Source organism: Dermacentor albipictus, chromosome 4 (genome assembly GCF_038994185.2).
Source record: "Dermacentor albipictus isolate Rhodes 1998 colony chromosome 4, USDA_Dalb.pri_finalv2, whole genome shotgun sequence".
Classification (NCBI taxonomy): domain Eukaryota; kingdom Metazoa; phylum Arthropoda; class Arachnida; order Ixodida; family Ixodidae; genus Dermacentor; species Dermacentor albipictus.
Window position 1 is genome coordinate 80,352,925 of NC_091824.1, and position 23,035 is coordinate 80,375,959.

The window sequence follows — 23,035 nt, forward strand, 5'->3', positions numbered from 1 at the left end:
TTTAATCAAAATGAGACAATCACATTACAACAGGCAGCCGCCACCCAGTATGACATACAAAAAAAAAAGGTATGAAAGCGACACATTGCCGAGTCTATCAAAAAGTATGAATAGAGAATCTGGGTATCTCCGATAGTGTAGATGCAAAGCAAGCAAGCATAACTGACAAGCTGTGCTCTTGTAGACTTCGAAGGTCGAAAGTAAAAGAACGCTGAAAATCAAATGAATACTGTTTTATTTTATCTCCATTGACGACTCTTTTCGCTATCGTGTGTAACAAGAAAGTAGCCACGCAAATGTAGAGAGCTTTTTCTGTGAAACTGCATCTCCTGTTCACTGGCACTCTTGCGTCAGAGACTTGCAGTGCTTGAAGGAATATTGCAGCTCCTTCCTGACGGCCCTAGTTATATTTTTTTTTCTGCCGCTAGGAAATCGCCTGTTCTGCAAAACAAAAAAAGAAAAAAATGCAATCATTACTTGGAACGTGGAGGACCTTTACAATATAGAAAGCGCATTCCTTTTTTTCGCGCAGTGTGTCACTTTATGAGCCCCACATAAGAAAAAGGATGATGGGACCTCTTCGTGCGACAGCAGGTCTCCATTGCATTGCATTTCCTCGTCATCTTCATCGTCGGAAACGACGTCCGTAAAGTGACGGCTGCCAGACGTCATCATCGTTGTCGTAGCGGCATTGAAGAGGCGCTGTATGCCTGGCTTCTTTCCAAGGTAACGTACTCGGCTATTGCGCTGTCAGCGTACGAGAGTGCAGCATTTGGGCAGTTTTACCATACGGCAGAAAATCGCATGCACGTGTGGTTGCCTTTCTTTTCTTTCCTTATCTTCGTCTGCAGTGCTGCCATCGAAACCTGCGGCAAGTGAGCTCGTACCAGCGCTACAGGTGCCAAATCGTCTCATTAGATAGCATTGAAGCTTGAAGAGTAGCTAGCCTACCAATCTTTGCAGCCGCTTGCGTATTTGACTTTGAATTCACAAATGTAGTTGTAAAAGGTTCGCGAAAGCCAGTTTACGTGGAATAATTCTTTCTTCTTTTTTTCACCAAGAGACAAGAACAAAAATATTTTTTGTCTCATATCAGATGAGAAACTTCCGAAGTTTTACATGAGTAGCGAACTTCATAGGGACACATCAGCCGATATTAAACGTAGTTTCTGATCTAGCAGCACTGTGCTAAGGGCCTTTTAGGGGCCAGTGTAGGTTGAGCCGTCACATGCAGTACCTAAACTTTCAGGGGCGGCTTGAGACCGTAAGAAGTTTAGTAAGTAGCAAAACGAGTGGCAGTTGAACGGGTGCAGACGTACTGTTCTTTACCCGAAAGCACTTCGTACTCCCTTCGTGCTGCAGTTTGTTATTAGTCCGGCTTAAGAAAAATTGTAGAGTGACGTGATTAATAAGCCCCTCTTTGCCAGAAGGCAATAAAATGTCGATTACAAGTCACTGCCTGTAATCTGTAACCACACTGTGAATATTATATGCCTTATTTTCCCGGGGTTCACTTGTATTTCATTGCTATAAAATTTAGGAAAGTAAATTGTCTATGTATATATTTGACTGCACCAATGTAGTGCATATTTGTTCCAGCAATAAATGGCCAACAACACAGTGGCAACACAGTGAACTGTATTGGTTTGACCATGTGCGGTAGGCATTCTTTTTTTTCTTTTTTCATTAGGTACAAGTTTGCTGTCAATAATGTTGGTGAGATACGGTAATTAAGTTGCTTTATTCAGATTGCCTGGATAAACAAGGCCTATTCGCGGCAGATCACAGGTACTAATTGTCTAAGCAACATAAGTATACCAATTTCTAAGTATTTACATTAAGCTGCATATGTGAATTACAGGAATTCACGTTAGTTGGTATTAAGGGCATACGTACTTTGTAGGAATCGTGATATCAGCGGCAGCAGTTCATAGATACCCAAGGATGTCTTTGCTCAATGTTCCGTTATCACACTGACATTAAATCCATTAATTCTCAGCTACCCGAACCTCCCCCCGAAAAAAAAAAAGAACGAAGAAAAAACTTTCGTACAGACTCCTGAAAGCCAGCGCTAGTCAAATGAGTTTTAATAAATGAAGGGGCGTCGCACACGTACATGCTTCATCCTCTTAACTGCAACATGGGCTGTAATGTGTTCATCACCAGCCTTTGGAAGAGGTGATCTTAATGTTAATAAAGTAGAAGCTTGGGCAAGTTGGTGATTGAATATCGAAATGTCTGCCCGGCGCAAAAGACGAGGACGGCTTGGTGACTTTGTAAACACGTAATTTTAAACAAAGTACTGTGCAATAAATAATCAAACGAACATTATTAAAAGTGTGCGGCGGCAGGATTCGAACACAGGAGCTCCAGAATAGAAGCCCACTGTTGAAACTATCACGCCACGGATTCATACATCGACCAACGGCATAGAAGGCCCTTGTGAATTTCTCTCGAGCAAGCCAACGCGTTGAAACGGTTGGCGCATTTCGATTTGGCCACCTCGACAGGCTGAACCGCTGTAATTAGCAGAGATTGTGCATGTTCCCAGAGCCTCCTGCACTTAGAAAAGTACAGAGCACTCTAAAACGTAGGGAAATGAAAGCAGATAAACCTCAATAAACAAAGCCATAAGAACGTCTCAATCCACAAGACACGATGGTCAGACAAATCCATGTATTCGCCATCATTCCCATGGTGGCTGAAATATTGCAGTACCAAAGTCCCGTTCAGTAATTAATCTGGAAATCTCCACGACTGCAATAAACCGATGGCGCCATCTGCCACCGCTGTGACAAGACGCGATGAAAGAGGCCATGAGGCAACAAAAGTACCACCGTATCGATGCAGAAAAATTGGCACGTTTTGAGGAGTGGCGACACGTACCTATCACTGCCTTGGATTGGCGCCTGTTGATGCAAAGCACGTAGCCCTGAGCTCGACTCACTCGTGCTTCAATTCATCGGTGCGTCAAATTCGTTTTATAAATATTTCGTGACTCATTATCGCATCATACAATAGTGAGCTTCTCGGCACATAACTTCACTTCATGCTTCAGTGACGTGCGTGACTACCATGCATTCATCTGTCAGGAGCAGTGGCTGCGTTCATGGCAAACGATTCAACGGAGCGATAGTAGGTGCTGCCAAGCGAGTAAGGAACGCAAGAATCCGCCCAGTTCCCCAAACTATGGTGATCGCGCTAATAGACGTTGCATATTAACGATCACGTGCTAATGCACGTATAATTTATATATTCGGGCAAACGTAATCCCGACTACTTTAAGTGTACCTATGCCACTGAACGGCCGGTCCAGAAATCGAAGGTCCAGAAATCAATTAGTCTTGAAAATTTTTTACATACTGCTTGGCACCCCCCCCCCCCCCCCGCCCACAGCCAGCAAAAGTTATTCATCCTTTTACACGCTCGCGGCAATACTTTGCTTCAATGACGCCGCATAGTCCGCTGAAGAAAGAATGAATATGCTGCGATAATGTGCACTGATCTTCAAGCATCGGATGTTTTCCACATTATCGAGTCATAGGTGAACCCTTTCAGACTGAAGAACCGCTCTTTTCCCTCTGAAGTGATAGGATCATATGATATGCTGACACTAATCCTGGACAGTGCGCTCTGGGAATATGATTAAGGTAACAGTGGGAATGAATTGGCTGGTGCCAATATGATCGAACCGCCCGGAAGCGACGGAAGGAGAAAGATGATATACAGTTAACAACCAAAGAAGAACAGGGATATTAAACAATAATCAGATATTTCATGCTTGTTGGTCAATAGAAGTAACCAGCGCCAAAAGTTCAAGCTTTTCAAAGCTCTCGCGGAATCTTGGTTTAATGTAGTCGGTGATTCACCAATAAAAGAATTTCAACGGCGCAAAACACGCGGGCGAAGAACAACCGTTTTGTGATAGCTACGACACTGCAGCCATCAGCCTTCGCTCAGGTGAATACTTAATTCACGTTGCGAAACTGATCAGCTTAAAAACAGCTTGCTAGTCTGTATTCAATTTACTGCAGTGGATTTACTAATAATGTTTAAGACTATATTTTACATGCGTCTCAAGCCTAATCTGCATTTCAAGTTCCCTCCCTCCGCATTTTCACTACCCGTATTTTACGAGTATACCTCCAAAACGTATGCAACATTAAAATAAAAAGAAAAAGAAAAGAAAAGCTCAAAGGAGCACCCAGTGCATCTGGCATCACCTACGCAATCTGGAAAGTTTTTCCTGAGTGCACTTTCCGGTCTTATACCAATAAAAATCAGAAAAACCAGCCATAGGCAGAACAGATAACGGCGCACTACATTTCTTGTGACTAAAGGGCAATCGTCGCAGACTCCCCAATATTTTACAGTAGGCACATCTGACAAAAGATAAGCAAAAAGTTACGACCGGCGAGCAGGGAATCTACTTCCGGAACATATTACCGTTTATGGGTGCTTTCATAAGCAGGTTAAACTTGTCATGGTTGCTGCAACACAAGTATGGACCCCTGCTGCCGTTCTGTGAGATAAGCACACATTAATAGGCACAGGAATTTTTACTGCTTTATAACTCCCCGAAACGACACGGTACGCTTGCTGCAGATGGTTTATGATCTGATGCTATCTTGCTAGAGCCAGTAACTTCTACCTGATGCATTTTTATGACCAGGTTTAACTATATAGTATATTTTTCCAACGAAGTTTATGTTCCTTTCTTTCTTTCTTTTTTGCTTATAAGGGCTCATGTTTATCGGTAGAGCATACAAGGCAGGTGGAACAGCGCACCTCCAGGCGGAATGTACAAAGTTGTGGGGTAAACAAGAGTTTAGGAGATCTGAAGCGATTATATCATGCTTCAAGGTCAGCAATTACATGGATGATGTTGCGTGGGAATCGTTAATTGTCTAATTAAATTTGTATATGCACATATGTAAATTATTGTGAATATTTAAATATATATTATGGAGTTTTACGTGCAAAAACCACGATCAGATTATGAGGCATGCCGTAGTGGGGGACTTTTGATTAATTTTGACCATCTAGGGTTCTTTGACGCGTACCTAAATCTAAATACACGGGTGTTTTTGCATGTCGCCCCATCGAAATGCGGCCGCCGCGGCCGGGATTTGATCCCGCGACCCCTTGCTTAGCAGCGCAACACGAAATCCACTAAGCAACCACGGCGGGTAAATTTGTAAGTCTAGTTTCACTCTTTTTCTATACTTATTGTTATCTACTTCCCTTTATCTCTATTACCGACGTTGTTCTCCTTACTTGCTAGGATCACATCTGCAATTGCGCGAAACAAACATCCACTATCAGAGCAACAAGTTGTGAGCTAGTGCTCCCATAATAGCTGTACGCTGAAAATCACGGCTCTGCTGCCGCAAGTTCCTAACGTCTACGGGATACACGATAATCTCATATTTATAAGTTGTACTGAACGATTCTCCATATGGTAAGGGTACATGTCTACACCGAAAAATACAGAAGAAACAATATTGGTGAACGTTAGGAATGGCCGCCGTCTCACACTCACCGACCGTGGTCACAATTCAGACTTGCGCAAGTGGAGTAACGTGCTTACCTGCAAAAATGAAAAGCAAGCAAATGAGATCTTATTATAATACGTCAGCAGAAAACATGCGATGCATGAGCACTCACTTGCTCGAATCGAATGGCAACTGGGTGATGCCACGAGAGAACAAAACGGGTTCAAAAACTGTTATTTTACATTGTATTGAGCATTTTATATTTTATGCGTGCATCACCCGGTAGCATAAAAAAAAAAACTTAATTTCTTTAGTAAGCGGAAAATGTAAGGGAAAAAAATATAGAAGTCTTTCAGTGTGGAGGCGCCATTTTTAGTGAACCGGGGTTTTAGAAAATTCACAGTGATATGAGATACGAAATATTACGACTTGAATATGTTATTTTGTGTAAAATGTATACGTGAAGAGTAAGCTGCCATTGCTTTAGGGTTCTGGGCAAAGCGAAGATATTGAAAATTTTCTATATAGGTGACGCATTTAAACCAAGCTACAATTTTGATCGCCTAAGCTGATGCAAGTACCTTTTTGAAACATGCTTGGCTCACAGATCACTGCTTCTTCAACAAGTGTGCTGCATATTGCTGTTGTAGCCTGAAACTGCTGCCGTAGCTTCGAATTGCCTCAAACTTCCCATTTAGACTAAAGTAAAGGCTATTGGAAAATAAAAATAAAAAAATTAACTTTTAAGTGGTTGCGTATTCTACCAAAGAAATGTTCAAAGACAGCGAAAAAAAAGGACATTAAAGTGCATGTTCGATTATTCTTTTCGCAAGGACAATATAGGTGATCGAAGTATAGGCTTCATAGTATGCAGCGAGGTGCTAAGAAAAAGGGACATCGGGACAAAATAAACCTCGTGAAGCCTAATCTAAACTTGACCTGCGTTATCCCTAAAATTGTCCATTTACATAGAAACACTGAACAGTAAGCAAACGGTGAACGACGTAATGTCGCATATTTGCCCTGACATGAAATAAAACAAAGTTCAAACATCATCATCATCATCATCATCATCCTGGCTACGCCCACTGCAGGGCAAATGCCTCTCCCAGGCTTCTCCAACTACCCCGGTCATGTACTGATAGTGGCGATATCGTCCCTGCAAACTTCTTAACGTTATCCGCCCAACCAACTTTCTGCCGTCCCCCGCTACGCTTCCCTTCCCTTGGAATCAAGTCTGTAACCCTTAATGACCATCGGTTATCTTCCCTCCTCATTCTATGTCCTGCCCATGCCCATTTCTTTTTCTTGATTTCAACTAAGATGTCATTAACTCGGGTTTGTTCCCTCACCCAATCTGCTTTTTTCTTATCCCTTGATGTTACAGCCATCATTCTTCTTTCCATAGCTCATTGCGTCGTCCTCAATTTAACTACAACCCTTTTCGTACGCCTCCAGATTCGTGAGTACTGGTAAGACACAGCTATTATATACTTTTCTCTTGAGGGATAATGGCAATCTGCTGTTCATGATCTGAGAATGCCTGCCAAACGCACTCCAGCCCATTCTTATTCTTCTGATTATTTCAGTCTCATGATCCGGATCCGCGGTCACTACCTGCCCTAAGAAGTTGTATTCCCTTACCACTTCTAGAGCCTCGCTACCTACCGTAAACTGGTGTTCTCTTCCGAGACTGTTAAATATTACTTTATTTTCTGCAGATTAATTTTTAGACCCAACCTTCTGCTTTGCCTCTCCACGTCAGTGAGAATGCATTGCAATTGGTAAACTCCTGTAAACACGCTGTGAATAGCATTGGAGAGATCGTATCTCCTTGCCTGACGCCTTTCTTTATTGGGATTGTGTTGCTTTCTTTATGGAGGACTACGGTGGCTGTGGAGCCGCTATAGATATCTTTCAGCCTTTTTACATAGGGCTCGTCTACACCCTGATTCCGTAATGCCTCCATGGCTGCTGAGGTTTAGACTGAATCAAACGCTTTCTCATAATCAAACATATTAATTCAATAATTATAAATTATTTTACAGCCGAGGCCATGAAGCTATGTGCACATTTATTTTGTCAGCCCTACTTTCATTAAAGACGTTTGATCATTCACTTAAAGACATGTGCTGTGAGTGTACTTCACGCACACCAGGTTTCACGAAGCGAAAATTGGCAGTTTGGACCAAATGCAGAGCACAGAAAGCGATAACAAGGCTTAGCGCTGAACTGGAAGCGTCCGAGAACGATGACGCTGGTGGCGTGACGAGGGGCGTGCAAAAGAGTCAGTGGCATTGCAGGCGCCTTCACTCAATGTGTGCACGATAATACAAAATTCCTAAGCGCACAGCCGCGGGGCTAGACCCGTGGCTGTGCGCTTATTAGGCTGATTAATTAGCTAGGACCAAAAAGTAAAGAATCTCTGGGGAAAGAAGTGGAAAGATCTTTAAACAATAGGCGAATACCAGATGGCTGGCGACAAAGTAGAATGAATTTAACTTATTAAAGTAAGGGGGAGAAAATAGAATTCACTCGTATAGACCGTTGAGCCTTACATAGGTATTATACAGGTTAGCAATGCAGGTAATCAAATTAAATATGCAAGCATGGGCAGAGAACAATGGCACTTTGGGAGAACTTGAGAATGGCTTCAGAATAGGTAGGCGTTTGGATTATAACTTATTTCTTCTTACTCGGGGTTTTGAAATATCAAGAGCAGAAAGCAGACCGTTAAATTTGGTCTTTTTATACAATAGAAGAGCGTATGACAACGTAGAAAGCTACATTTTGTGGGATATTCTGGGAAAGCAAAGGCTTAGGCGACGGTTGTCTACAGATTTTGAGAGAGATTTACCTAGAAAATACCGTTTGCGCTGAATGGGGAAAGATGAGGAGCGAGGAGAAAGCTGATATCAACAAGGGACTGAGGCAGGGGTGCCCATTGTCCCCACTGCTGTTTATGATGCAAATAGGGAGGATGGAGAGAGCTCTTAAAGGAAGTAATATCAGGCTTAATCTCTCATACAAACAGGCGGGTACAGTAGTAGAGCAGCAGCTTCCAGGTTTATTTTATGCGGACGATATCACGTTGCTAGCTAACAAGCAAAGTGATTCAACGTCTGGATAATTGTGGAAAGGAAGGCGAGAATTTAGCTTTGGAGTTTAGCGTTAGAAAAGTCGGTATTATGGTATTCAGTGAAATCATTGAACAGACAATGGCAACACAGGACAAAGAAATACCTCGAGTACAATAATATAAATATCTTGGTATATGGACAAACGAAGGCAATAGATATACAGAAACACAAGAAAAAACAATAACAGCAAAGCGGAAGAGAAATGCAGCCATAAGGAGAGAGAGAGCGAGAGAGAGAGAGAGAGAGAGAGAGAGAGAGAGAGAGAGAGAGAAGTGCAAATGAGAGAAAGGCAGGAGGTTAACCAGAGTTAGAACCTCCAGTTTGCTACCCTGCACTAGGGGAAGGGAAAGGGGAAGTAAAGACGGAAAAGAGAGCGTGAAAAAATAAAAGCGTGAAAAAAATGAAAAGGGACGGAATGGGATGATTATAGAATGCAGCCATAATGAAGCAGCCATTAATGAAGCACAGAGCGCTATGGGGATATAATAGGTACGAGGCGCTCCAGGGTATGTGGAAAGGTGTAATTGTTCCAGGACTTACTTTTGGAAATGCAGTTGCTTGTTGAAATCAGGGGTACAGTCAGGACTCGATGGAGACCAAAAGTCAGTGGGACGCCTCGCATTGGGCGCTTGCGGGAAGACTACAAATGAAGCTGTTCAGAGTGATATGGGCTGGACAAGTTTTGAAGTGAGGGAAGCTCACAATAAAATTGATTATTAAGAACGACTGATGAATATGGAAGAAAGTAAATGAGCTGGTAGAGTGTTGAGGTATTTGTACAGAAAAAAAACATTGATTCACAGTGAAAGAAAAGAACTATGAAGCTTACCAGCAAGATGCGTCCTGTAGGCTGAGCAACGCAGCAACAAAGGATGTCAAGCGGAAAGTCAGAGAGGCTGAAATAATCTCGGGGGTGGCGGCATTGGAAAAGAAACCTGCCATGAGTAATTACTGTAGAGGAAAGAATGAAATTAAGAAAGAAACAATTTATGATAACTCAAAAGGAAGCTAATTACTTTTTGTAGCGACATCAGGATGTCTTAGAACACGCACCTAGAAAGCGAGATGTAAGAAGGAAGAAACAGAATGTGTTTGCAGCGGTAACGCTACGGAAACGATGGAACATGTTTTAGAATGTGAAGATATCTGCCCAGCGGTCAATTTAGGCTCCAATGTACTCCTTGAAGCCCTTGCATTCAGTGAAAGCAGGGGGAAAGCAAACATGTCCGCAATAGACATTAGTAAGAGGCGATTGGAAGATTGCTGGAAGAAAAGTACGGAGACGACAAAAAACGAAGACGTACAAAAACAAAGTTGACATTAGGGGGTCAGAAAATTTGGATATGGGAATTTATCATGTGGTTTTTTTTTCTTTTGTTACCTAGGTAGGAAACTAAGTAGTATAATAGCAAGAGCTTGGTTGTGCAACCCACCACGCCGTTCCAAAGGGGACGCTGGCATCCATCCATCCATCCATCCATCCATCCATCCATCCTGATCGAGCAGACGCAGCTGCCCGATCTGCCCATGACGGCGTCAGGTGCGTTGCCATTTCTTTTTCGAGAGCCGACGCAGCGAAAAAACTTGCCGTACTGGCAAACGACCTGACATTAGCTCAGTGGAATTCATCCGATTTCAGAAGTGCACGACTTCATACCCTGGACCCTACTTTACAACTCCGTATTCCGCCCGAACTTCCACGACGCGACTGTACCCTTCTAGTTCGTCTATGGCTTGGAGTAGCATTTTCAAATGCGTACTCCTTTCTTATCGGAATGTCCGACAACCCACTTTGTGACTTCTGCGGGTGCAATGAAACAATCGCGCACCTTCTTTGTGAGTGCTCTCGTTTCAACCCGCAAAGAGCAGTCCTCTCAGCCACCCTAGACAAACTGGACAAGCGCCCACTGTCAGAAAACAAGATCCTTGGACACTGGCCTACGCGAACATCAGCGCGATCGGCTATGAAGGCACTGCTGCGGTATTTAAAAGACACTGGACTTTCTGACAGATTGTGACTTCACTGTGTGACTCAGGATTGTACGGTGCACTGCATCAAAGTAGGAACGCCTTTGCGGGCTGCGTGACAGTGCCCACAGAAACAGTTTGTGTGTACGTGCGTGTGTGTGTAGTTTCTTTTTTTTTAATCCTTCTCCCTCTCACCTATCGCTTCCCCTTTCCCCTCCCCCAGTACAGGGTAGCCAACCGGAGATAATCTCTGGTTAACCTCCCTGTCTTTCCTTTGCCTTTCTCTCTCTCTCTCTCTCTCCATCCATCCATCCATCCATCCATCCATCCATCCATCCATCCATCCATCCATCCATCCATCCACCCACCCATCCATCGGATAAGGCACTCGGCTTCTGAGCGTGGTGTCGTAGTTTCGAAACTCACTAGCGCCACCGTTTTTCCTTTCGAATTCATCCTGTTTTTTTTTAATATTTATTTATACCGATTTCCGAGGCGCAGTTAGAACGCAGGCGAGAGCATGTGTGGACAAGGAACGTACGGACAACAGAGGCTGCTGAGAGCGACGGTGACGTGGCATCGTGGCGATGTAGTCTCTTCTCGCGCAACATTTGGCGCGCTATCGCGGCAGCAAGCGCACGCTTTCACCGGCTCTGCTCCGTCGAGGCACACTCATGGTGTGGCGTCCTAGCGAATGGGAATTTAGGGGCGGTTTCGCAGGTCCAGACGACGGACGTTGGCTTTCTCGCCCAATGGGCCATTTGATGCTTTCGCATCAAAAGCCTCAAGAACGAAGATCAGATGAACTCATGTACTGACCATCATTCCCACGGTAGCTGAACGGCTGCAGCACCTTAGTTTCCTGTAGTAATGTTAGTCTGAGACTACGTTTTCCCCTGTTAGACTCAGTCATGACATCTGCTAATGTCATGTTGTTGCATTCCAGCCCCCAAGCAATGAAAAGAACAGTAGAAAGTGAGTTAGGTAAACACATACTGAAAATTTCAGGCTTGCTATGCGCCCCAGAACTGTTAATTTGAATGGGCGGATTAAATATGCATAACCATCAAACAATAAATAGATACATAAAGAAATATAAACAAATACCTAATATCTCAAGTCTCGGGCATCGAAGGTTGAAGAGCGCGCAAGTCGTGTTTGTCGTATCTAAAGGAAAAGGGCCCTCGTGGCTCAAGTTGCATCCCCGTTTCCTGCCCTGGCCTGATAACAATTATTAGACTGCGGTAGAACATATTGAACTTGCAAAGCCTTTCCGTACATTCTATGAAGAATCAACATTCAGCATTCTTTGCCACGAACGCAGTGCATACGATGACGGCATTCCGCAATATAGTATATCGTCGCCACGTAAAGCAAACCATAACGCCGAATATCGTTAAAGAATTCCTGCGTGATTTACAGTAAATACAAAATGCCAAAGCGAGGATATGGTGCCAGAAATTATTTTCGTCTTATAGCAGAGAGCGTCATTTGCATATAGAGTGCCATCTGCTCTTTGACTCACGGGGATATGTAAATGATTTGGGTCACAGCGGTGGAACAGAGCTGTAAGCGTAGCGTACATTAGCTCCAGTAAAGGGCCCGAAGAGTTCTCAGCGGAAAAAGCGCGCTCATGCAGAATATAAATTGTACTCATTATGCCATTCAGCTTAGTAATGAAACGACGGCGCCGAATCAGGTTGTAGGTCAACACAACAAAACAAAAACAAAAAACTAGCCTTGTTTTTGTAGCAGTATCGTCATTTGTCTAAGCCCAGTATACGGCAGCATATATATATATTTCGCATTTTCTAAGTGCCGATGCTCTAGAATCTGAGCACCGGGTTTGTGCTATCCGTGTCTCGAACATTGTAGCGCTCTACTGAGATTTTTTTGATAAGTAAGAAGAATATAGTAAGGTACAACGTGTTTTCATGTTGCACATACCTATACACCTGCTAATACAAAGCAAGCAACGCCTCTATAACTCTTGTACTAGATAAAAAACGGTTGTGCTTGCATAAAATAAGAGCCTTGGTGCATTTATGACGTCATTTAGAAATATCAAAGACGTTAATACGCAAGAAAACAGGTGCAAATACTGAAGACGTTGATGGCCAATGTAAGCGAATACCTAATGGTTCGCGAAACCTACTCGCTTTATTAAAGAAACGACGCACTTGAAGGCTTATATTTGTTGCAGGGAGCATAGTTAGGTAGCGATCCTTGTTTCAATAAGTAATTCTGTAAAGAACAGACCCGTAAAATAGGCTATTTCTATAGTGGCATTTTTAGGAAGAGGAAAGGACAATGAGGAATGGATAGAAAGGATGCAAGAAAGAATCAAAGAAAGCAATAAGAGCGAGGCAGTCACAGTGAGAAGACCTGAGACTGGCCATCATGTCATCAATCCGTCGCTGACGCCACTTATTTTCATATATTGTACTAATGCCTGCGTGGCTTTGTAATTCAGTGATGCGTCGAGTCATGATTCAAGCATCTTATTTACTAAAAATAGTCTCTTATTTAGGCGGTGTAACACACTTCGAAGGAATTTGCGCACGAGGTCCTAACAGCGAGAAAAACATAATGCCAGTTTGATGGTCTGTTCACAGTGGCATTCCTTATAGTTTAGTCATAGATACAAATGCACGTGAAACATAGGTGAACAAAGGGAATGACCAGTAAGTTAGCAATTGAGATGGCAATGTCCCGTTTTATACCCAGCCCTAGGAGAGCGCTAAAAAACACTTAAATGACAGGAAGATATGGAGCGCACCATCATGGCATACCTCTTGAGTGGAGGAATGCTCCACAAGTTATCATAATTTCGTACACAGAAGCTCTGAAAATGGCATCACGAAATGTCAGTAGCGAAGGTGGTGCGCTTCCTCCGAACAAATGTCTGTGCGAACGACAACGCACTTCCCATGCTTTTGACTTCTCAACTGTGTCAGAAATAAGTGCGCTGTCATAAATAACGAGCACGCCGATAACACAGCCCTGTTCTTTCTTCAGGACAACAAAGCGGAATCAACGCTGTTAGAAAGGCAGATGCCACTAGCTGATCAGAATGCTTGCAGGAGGCAGGAATTTCTCAGCACGGGACACCACAAGTTTTCAAAGAAATCGGCTGCACCGTCTTGCCTCTTGGCACCATCTTCGCGTTCCATCTAGACCCTGCCGACGAGAGATCACCTTGCTTTGTCGACTATATTTAGGGGTGGCCTCTGCGAAGTTTCTTTTTGTTTTGTTTTTCGCATTGGAATGGTCGACAGAATAACGTGTGAGGACGGAGGTCGCACGGGGACCCTTCAACACATTCTGCGAGAATGTGCTCGCTACAATGTACATCGCTGTCAATTGCTAGCAAGCTTTCATAACAGACCATTTAAAAACAAAACATTTCGGAAAGTTGATCTCATAACGCTGTCGCAGCCAAGGGCCACGACGGTATTACTACTGTTTTCAAGAACAACATACCAGCTCAAACAGCTATTGCCTGGATTGGTACTCGTTCATTATGCCGCACGCGATCCCGGGCTGTGATCATGTGGGTTGATCGGGGCCAGCTGTGGTCAAGTGCCTGCGTATTTTCTTTTGCGCTACTTTGTTCTTATCTTTCCACCTCTCCGTCTGCTGCTCACCCATGTCGGGTAGCGAACCGAATTTTCCCTTTTCGTTACCCTCCCTACCTTTATATCTTCTATTCTTTCCCTCGCTTTTACATCTGTGTTGTGTTGTACTGTACGGGAAAACACCAACGTATATGGTGCGGAAGTGGAACACCCAACGCAGCAATAATAATTCAACAAATTACGAGAGGTTGTTGCCAAGTTTAGTATGATGAACTAACCGAAAAAGTGCTAAATGGCCACCTGCTTACATATATAACGGTCGTCTAAAAGCAAGCGACAATGACATAAGCAAAAATACCATACATTTGGCGTATAGTGTAGAGCGATTGCATTGTAAAGGAGTTATTAGTAGCCACGCCAGTGAGGAAGACTCGAAAGTTGTGAAAACTTTGTAACAAATAACCAGTGCCAGAACGTGCAGGACTATCTAGTAAGACTTAAACAGCATGATTGTAAGATTCGATGGTGTAGACTGTGGATTAACAATGAACTAAATACAAAATACACAATATGTTTTCTCGGCAACTTGAACAATATCCATTTTATTTTAGCGCACATTCCTGAAGGGAGGCGCGTGGAAGAGCAAACAGGCAGCGAAAGAGCTGTGTGTGGTAATATGGTAAAACGGTTGTGCAAGCGAAGAGCACCAGCGTGGTAACAAGGTTAGCTGGGCTTCTAAGTGTTCGTCTCCACGGTTTCTCTTCCGTAGACACGTTATGGTTTTCCCGCTTACAAAACTCGATGAGCATAAAGGCGAACAGTGCCGAAGGTGTTCGCTACAACGCAAACAAGAGATGCGAGGCCACTGCTGGAGAAGGCGCTAAGCTGCCAACGGTAAAAATTTTAAAGAAGTGCAGCAACGGCAGAATGTGCACTTTATTCTGTCTTTCTTCTAATAACTTTGTCAACGAATGTTCTTTCTGGAAGGTGACCTTCGAATTGCGCTTCTTTTGAACACAGGACTGAGACAGTCGTTTGAAGAGCACTAGCAAAATAATGGACAAACGCACATTGTTCGTTCTCGCAAGAATGTTTACAGAAACTTTGAAAGGGTGATAAGAAAAATACACAAACGTGAAATACCAGCGATAAATGCAAGAGCCGCATTCAACGTTTTTCTTACAGACGTCTTCAGTAAATGATCATACACTCGCTATCAACATGATCTGCTACAAGTCCTACAATCTGAGATAGTTCTCATATACTCACTCTATTTGAACGGGATCGTACAGTGAAATTACAGCTTCATTTCTTTTCGAGTAGCTTGTTTATTAATTAACTGCAAACTCAAGGGCTCGTTCCTGTGCACGCTGGTACAAATTACCAGCGTGCATTGTAATTTCTACTTAGCTTTCTTTCTTCACTTGGCAACCACTGACAACAATTGACAACCATTGGGAAATAAGTAATGCCGATTAAGAAACATTTTGTTTTGTATGGGTGATTGACCTACATGTGCTTAGGTTAAGAAATTATATGTCCTTGATCACAATAACCAAATAGTCAAACATGATCCTTCAAAAAATATTGAAATTTCAGAAAATATGTGCCTCTGAGGTTAGCATCAAGTAAAAGTCGCTATCCCTCTTTTAACAAGCAATCATGAAACTATCGATGACGTCTCAGATATGTTTACACAACACTTTCAATCAGCTTTCAGCAGTGGCAGTTGCCTGAATTCGTCCAACCTTCCTCGCCTCAGTGGTGATGCCCGAAGCGCTGCGTCTATAAATGCAGAACTAATCTCCAAAAACATTCGCCACATGAAACCGTCCCTGTCATGTCGCCCTGATGGCAGTTCAATGCCTTTAGTTATATCACTCAGTGATGTGCTTAATCCAGCCCCAAATTGCATATACACCACCTGCCACAAAAGAACAAACATTTCATATGCCATAAAGAAAATATCTCGTGACATTCCTGCTCACAAACCTGGCTCGAAAACAGACGTACAAAACTTCAGACCTATATCTATCCTATGCTCTGCCTTGCAAATCTTTGAGTCTGTCCTGCACACATTATTCGCACCCAGCATACGGAACAGCCTAACACCTAATCAACATGAGTCTATAATGGGCCGTTCATCGACAACCAACCTCGTCCCCTTTATGCTCCATGCATCTGAAGCAGCCGAAGACAGGACTCAACCTAACGCTGTTTAGTAAGACCTAAGCCAGGCGTTTCATGTCGTAAGGCATGCCCTGTTGCTCCCAAAACTACACAAAACCAGCATTTCCACACTATTAATGTCTTTGGTACAGCAATACCTGCCAGACCATCAATATTATGTCACCTGCAACGAATACTCCTAAAGCACGTAGGAAGCTGCCAGTGGTGTGACCCAGGGCTCCGTCCTTGGACTGCTTCTCCTCTGTTTCTCTATAAATGATGTACCCAACGTCAATAAGAATTCGTCATCCTGGCATTATGCGGACGGCATAAAAATATTCAGAGAAATTCGCAGCTTTCGAGATTACGCTGTACTTCAGCAAAACATTGCCGCCTCTTAGCCCACTGCTGCGTGTAAAACAAGATAGTGTTAAAATTTCGACAGACGAAAGTAATGTCATTTACACGCCAAACACATGAGTTCCGTTTCCTTCACCACCTGGGTAACATCACACCCTCTCGGGAGTGCGACGTTGCTGACCTTGGAGTCATTGATTCCAAGCTCATCCTCTCGCGTCTCATGGAAGGTTTAACTAAGCACGGCTTCCATGCATTGAACAAAGCAATTCAACACTGGATGGAGTTCAGAAATGCAGGTATTTTTCTTGAGCTGTGCACATGTCTCTACCGACCTCCTCTCGAATATGCTGCGGTCGTTTTTAACAGTGCTTGACGGTTCAACAAAGATCCAGTAGACAGAGTTCGCAGGAACTCGTCTCTATACAGCGATGTCGGTGTTCTAGTCTGGTCCGCAGTGATCAACAGTCTCACTTTCAAATCCTTCCTCAGTGTAGAAGACCTGGACTTGAGATGACCCAAAGCCAACTTCACTTTCTTATTAAAGTTTCTATGTGCTTGAATTCATTGTACGGAAATATTGGTGAACGTTGGTATAAAAATGTTCCGAGTAATAACGAGGGAGTCTAGACGTTTTTCGTGTACCTACTTCTTGGGCATCATTCTGCGGGCCTGCAGCGAAAATTCACACGAAACTGGCATATTTAACAAACATCTGCCTACTTTCCAAGCACCACTCGCATACATTTCATAACTTATTTCCAGAAATATCATTGACTTTTGAAGTATTTACATCCGCCTTGTATCTTCTAACGGTTGCCACATTCTTAGTGCCTAGACTTCCAGAAATTTTTATCGATGTTCTTTTTGTACGTTAAATTGTATGCTTTGTTATATTATGTTATATATGTTGTACATTATATACTTGTACTTAATGTATAACAACATAATACAAATCAACAATCTCATTTTCATTACTCCTGATACTCTGCGCACAAGCTTGCGTTTTGATAATGGGAACATGTTACAGGAATACAATGCTCTCAACGATATTTTAAATATGCATTTTTTTTCCGAAAGCCACACGCGCCTGGAATAAATTACCGAAACATATTGTAGACAGTACAAGCACCGAAGCGTTTCTTATTAACTTGAATATGCATGGGTAAAGGTTACTTGCATTGTGTTATATGCATTGTTTCATATCTTGATTTATTGTATTTTGTTCTTATTGCTCTTGTGGATTTCTGATGTATTTCCATTTGTGCCTACTCCTGCCTGGAGTCAAGAGGCTCTGCAGTATCCTTAAATAAATAAAATAAATAAACTATTGTAATCAGCAATTGCATTAAATACGCTCTTTCTTTTCTTACGGATGTATATAAATATGTGTATGTATGGTATTCAAATTCCCACGTGCGCTAGTATCAAAACCACGAGGCGGTTCATGGGCACCTTAATGAAATGATTGAATGAGTAATTATTTCTTTATCTTAATTAATGTAATTATTTAAGTAAATTTATATTTCTGTATAATCGAATTAAATGCAGTAGTCGCAGGTGTACTGCTTCCAGCCCATCCAGTTAGGCCCCATTAAAGTTATACATTTTCATGTATACAGAGTAATTCACAGCCGGCCGCTTTTTCCCTTTCTAGAAGAAGGCGGATAGTGCCAGCTGCGGGCGTCACTATGTAAAGGCATACCGGAAATTATTCATCGGAAACGTTACTGGTTTTACAGCGCGGCTCTTAGGCGCCCGTTCCTGCGTTGAGCGTGAGCGTGCCTCGGCGTCCCTTTAAACCAAGCGAGCGAGCACAACGAAAGAGGAAAGAGCGAACGCGGAGCGCAGTGGGTGATGAAAGACGGCGACAGCGAAGGGAGTGCGAAGAGGAAAGCGGAGGAGGAGGGTACGGCGAAAGTATGAGAAGCGTGGTGCCACGCAGGACGGGCCCTGCAGAGACGACTGCTACGAGAGGGCGCGAGAGTAGCGCGCGTCATACATGTGGAAACAAAGCGCTGCATGAGCGGAAGTCTGTCTGTGGCGGCTGCTGTGAATCACGCCCACGCGTCAGCGACCGGCTGCCTCTCGAGATCTCCTGATTAGGAACGCAGGTGCGCCATACTTCGATCCGTTTGCAACGTGCTGCACGAGACAGACTGTATGTGCCAGTCAATATATCGCGAAACGAAAGCACGTATAGAGCGGCGCTCAGATTTTGAATTAGGGCGTATTGCAGTCGTCATAGAACTCTTAGTTTTAAGCATGTGCTTTATACACTGCGCATGCGAATGACGGAAGTATATAAAGTGACGAAAGCTAAACATTGATTTAGGTTCTAAAAGATTAAATGAGCGCTTTGTTGGACAACACTTTTCCCCAATGACTTATCTGATGCAGTATTAATTAACGCCATGGTTCTCACTGATGACGAGCGTGCCTAGATAAGAGAGAGTAACGTTTCAGTTTACCAGATCACCCAACACTCGCAATTATTCTGACGTAATAGTTCTGTGGAAACCTGCAAAGTGGATGGAAGTAATTAATAAAGGGAAAATGAAACATCCACCTAAACGCGTTTGCTACGATTGGGTAGACGTCTCATTTTCCCTTTATTATATGTAATTATTCTGTTGCACACCCCTATTAAGCATCGTTATGGGTGAACTGATTGTCCACCACACAATCTATAGCCTAACACATAGCATGAGAGCATGGGAGTTAGGGCGATAAAGGAGCGACACTGCAATATCGCGGCATGCTGTTGTAATTCACCAATAAAGCTGGATCCACCGAGAACCATTAAAACGACATGCTTCCAATTCTTGGCATTTTTACAAATCGCTAAAGGTGCATTATTTTCCTCACGCACACTAAGACAAGAACGCGCACGCTACATCACGTGCAATGGCTGCGTTCAAACTTGTTCCAGAATCATAAAACATACAATTACCTTTTTTTATGCTCCACCGATCATCATCAGTGACAAGCTGAAATTTCGAAGTCGTGTTATGACCGTTCCACGCTTCTGAATGCCAGTCCAGCCATTTCTGAATACAGACGGAGCGCTGTTGGATGCTCATTGATTTTGTTACTCCTGAACAAATGATTCATAAAGCAGTACCTAGTGAAAGTGAACAGTCCCTTCCTATATGACGTGAAGCTGCGCACTGCTTATGTGTTCATGCTGTCTAACTTTTGTATTGTACAATGATGAAATTATTGTGTCTCACAAATTTTGATTTGCTCAGTACGCATTCTTTTCTGCGAACGACTGACAATAGACGAGCTCGTGCATTCTCACTGATTGGACTAAATTCAGTGTTTTGAAATCTTTCCAGCATTCCCTTTTCTTTTTTACTCGAGCCTCGGAGTTGAAATGCGCCTCATCAAGCCTTGAGCACATCTTTGTTTTCATTAACCTGCATGGTATTCCTCCATGTTCGGTATACGAGGGTCCTGAGAGATGGACTCCGTATAATTGGCTCATGATTTATTCATCAAGAAGCAATCAACAAATTCAAGCAGCTCTACTACCATATTCATAGCGTTCGACAGTTGCCTACTAGAGACCAATCGTTTTTGGCGGAATGTAGCACTGTATTGGCACGTGTACATTATTTCGTTTTTTGGCCTTTGACAATTTTTTAACAAAATAATACTATTATTAAGTGAACTTTTGTCGCAAAAACCGCCTGTTCTGCCCGAAAATTATTTGTTGCTGTCATGGATGCTGTAGCGAAGTAGTCTTGTCTAATTAGATACAGCGCGTTACGGCAACGATGCTGTACATTTTCAGATGCAAGCGAGCGTGAGGGATAATTCTGATACGTACTCTGTGCTACAAGCGTAAACAGTAGACGTACTTGAACTCTGAGTTCACGTTTGACGACGAACGACTATGCTTGCAGCCATTGTCATGATGTGAGTTTTAACGCCATAGTGTTGAGAGTTCCGTGTCGCAGAAAATCCGGCGTCGGCGTACCACATCCCGCGTCGACTGTCTTTCCGGCAAAATTCATTTCGAAGCATGCATACTTCGCCCCCTCTTTTAACGTGATAGCGTCAAGGAGCCGGTGTCGCAGAAAATCCAGTGTTGGACGTCGCCTCGGAAAAATGAATTTCGAACCAAATTCTGAACCAGGCATACCCAGCCACTTCTCTACCACCAAAGTTGTTCATACGTTGTCTTTCATTCTTTACAAAGTTATTCCTCGGAATTTTGAGAGCGGTAGCCAACAAGCAAATGTAATGAAAAAAAAAAAAGCACCGACAGCGCATGTACTTCATGTTAGCTCTTCTCAGACTGAAATGTTAAAAGTGCGAAACGATAACAAAAGATAGATTGAAAATTGCCCTGCTTAGGATTTCGCAAAATACATTAGGCAGGAGACTTTGAAGCCTTGCTCTACTGATACGCTGTGCAATTTGTGATGTTCCAGCTCCATGGACTGGCGTCAAGACGGAGACTTTGATGACGTGGCAGCAGTTTATGTGTATAAATTTTGCAGCAATTTAAATCTTATGTATACGCTGTGGAATAATTTATTCCTAATTATTCGGTCACGAGGCTCGTTGTTTGGTCCACAAACAGATAACGATCGATGAACAGCGTGTTAAACTGAGATACGATGTTGACTTTAGCGCGAGAGACGCGTCGGCATATGACAGAGCAGGAAGTGGAAGATAAGACTTATCTGTGGCATTAATGAGGGTCGCTAGAAGGCAGCGGGAAAACAAAATCAATGAGCGCATAGCTTCTCTCCGCTTAAGCGTTCTTTGTACTCTAAGCCTATAATCAGATTATCCTCTCGACAAAGCGTATTGCACGGACGGTTGGCTATCTGTAAAGAGGTATAAATTCTTCAGGGACCCAGTCAGTTGCTGGTTATGTAAATGACTTATTATGAACAAACACATCGTCAGCGATTCATCAATGTTTGCAACACAATCAAAACGATCAATATGACCAACGCGTAAAACGCCCATCTCAATAAAATATTCAATACAGTGAAGATGCTGGCATCCCTGTCTGTGTGCAATACGTTTTCAACCTTTTTCGTTAAGTGCGCGAAACTTCGACTGCATGCGTCGTCATGTCGTTAAAGGAGCCTGCATGTATCGGCGTACGATCAGCCTGGTTGAGGAAGCTGTCGGGACGAATTCCAGAATCACTAAGGACTACGGTTTTTAACTCTGTATTCATTCTGCCAGCCCAACAGATTCTCACATACTTGATACGTGCATCTGTATATAGAGCACAGAACGTCCGCACCCTTGCAAGTCGGAACTTTGAAAATGTTCATCGCCATCACACCATTTTCCGTATTACTGTGTCCACGCGTAATTATTCTCAGAATTACGCCTAGACAGTGCTTTTTTTCAGGCGGCTTTCATTTTCTTTAGCTTTATTTTTGTTTACACACGCCTATCATTTCTTTATTCACATAGAGCGCTCTTATACAAATAGACAAAGTTCTCTCGTAAATTCTTTTCTGGACATTCGCTGGGGGCTTTCCTTAAATATTCAGTGGGTTGTACATTTTATCTACTTTGGTAAAGCTCTTGCGCAGTCTCTTCTTTCCTGGCCCTAAGGACTACTTTCTACGCGGAAACGTTTAGTTCTGAAACAACAGCTGCGTCGTAACTTCTTCCTTTCCATAGCTCGTTAGCATAATTTCTTATTTTCGTTTTTTTTTTCTTGAAGACACGCTTCAAGGAAACACATCGTTCAATCGCGCTAACATTGGCACAAATTGGCACGTGTTTCAGATTAGAGCTAGGAGAGGGTTTACTGAAGATTGCCAAGCGAGCTTTGGACGGACTTTTCGGAAGAAAGGGAACGCCGGCAACAACCTTGCAAAAAGCGGATTAAAGCAGTATGTTCACGTGAAGACAAAGGCCTGGAGCTTCGCTCGCAAAAATATTTGCTTCACTCTCAAAGGAAAGCGGCGTTTTTATTTATGAGGCAGGAAAATTTATACGGTCTATCATTCCCGCTTACCTGGCCGAGCGGTATATATTAATCATAACAAAGCAGAGTAATGCAATTTCCTGTTTTATTTTCGTGTTCTACCCTTCTTGGTTCATCGGTGTGCTTCAAAAAAACTTCAACACGAACATCAACCGACATCCCCGAATGTCTATTTTAGGAAACTGCGGCGCTGAGCATACTTCGTTCTAAAAGGCTTGTTGGAAATCTCAGAAAAGGCAAAACCAACAAGTGTGAGATTGTAAGAACTCATGAGATCCTTTTCGTTACCCGCACTTTGTTCGTACGTATTTATACGCATGCTGGTCTCCGTGTATCTGTAATTTAGTTAGCTTA

General features: G+C 43.0%; 1 protein-coding gene across 2 annotated transcripts in view; it reads right to left on the bottom strand.

Annotated features, from left to right (window-relative positions):
• Positions 1-256: 256 nt before the first annotated feature.
• Positions 257-23,035, bottom strand: part of LOC135913330 (vitellogenin-2-like) — a 287,026-nt gene continuing 264,247 nt past the window's right edge. The window contains exons 4-5 of one of the 2 annotated variants that reach the window (XM_070538087.1): positions 5,543-5,590; positions 257-441 (exon numbers count right to left, since the gene is read on the bottom strand). In XM_070538087.1, coding sequence (XP_070394188.1) covers positions 5,559-5,590 — 32 coding nt within the window. In that variant the 3' untranslated portion in view covers positions 257-441; positions 5,543-5,558. The remainder of the gene's footprint in view (positions 442-5,542; positions 5,591-23,035) is intronic. The other variant, XM_065445923.1, reaches the window with a different exon arrangement.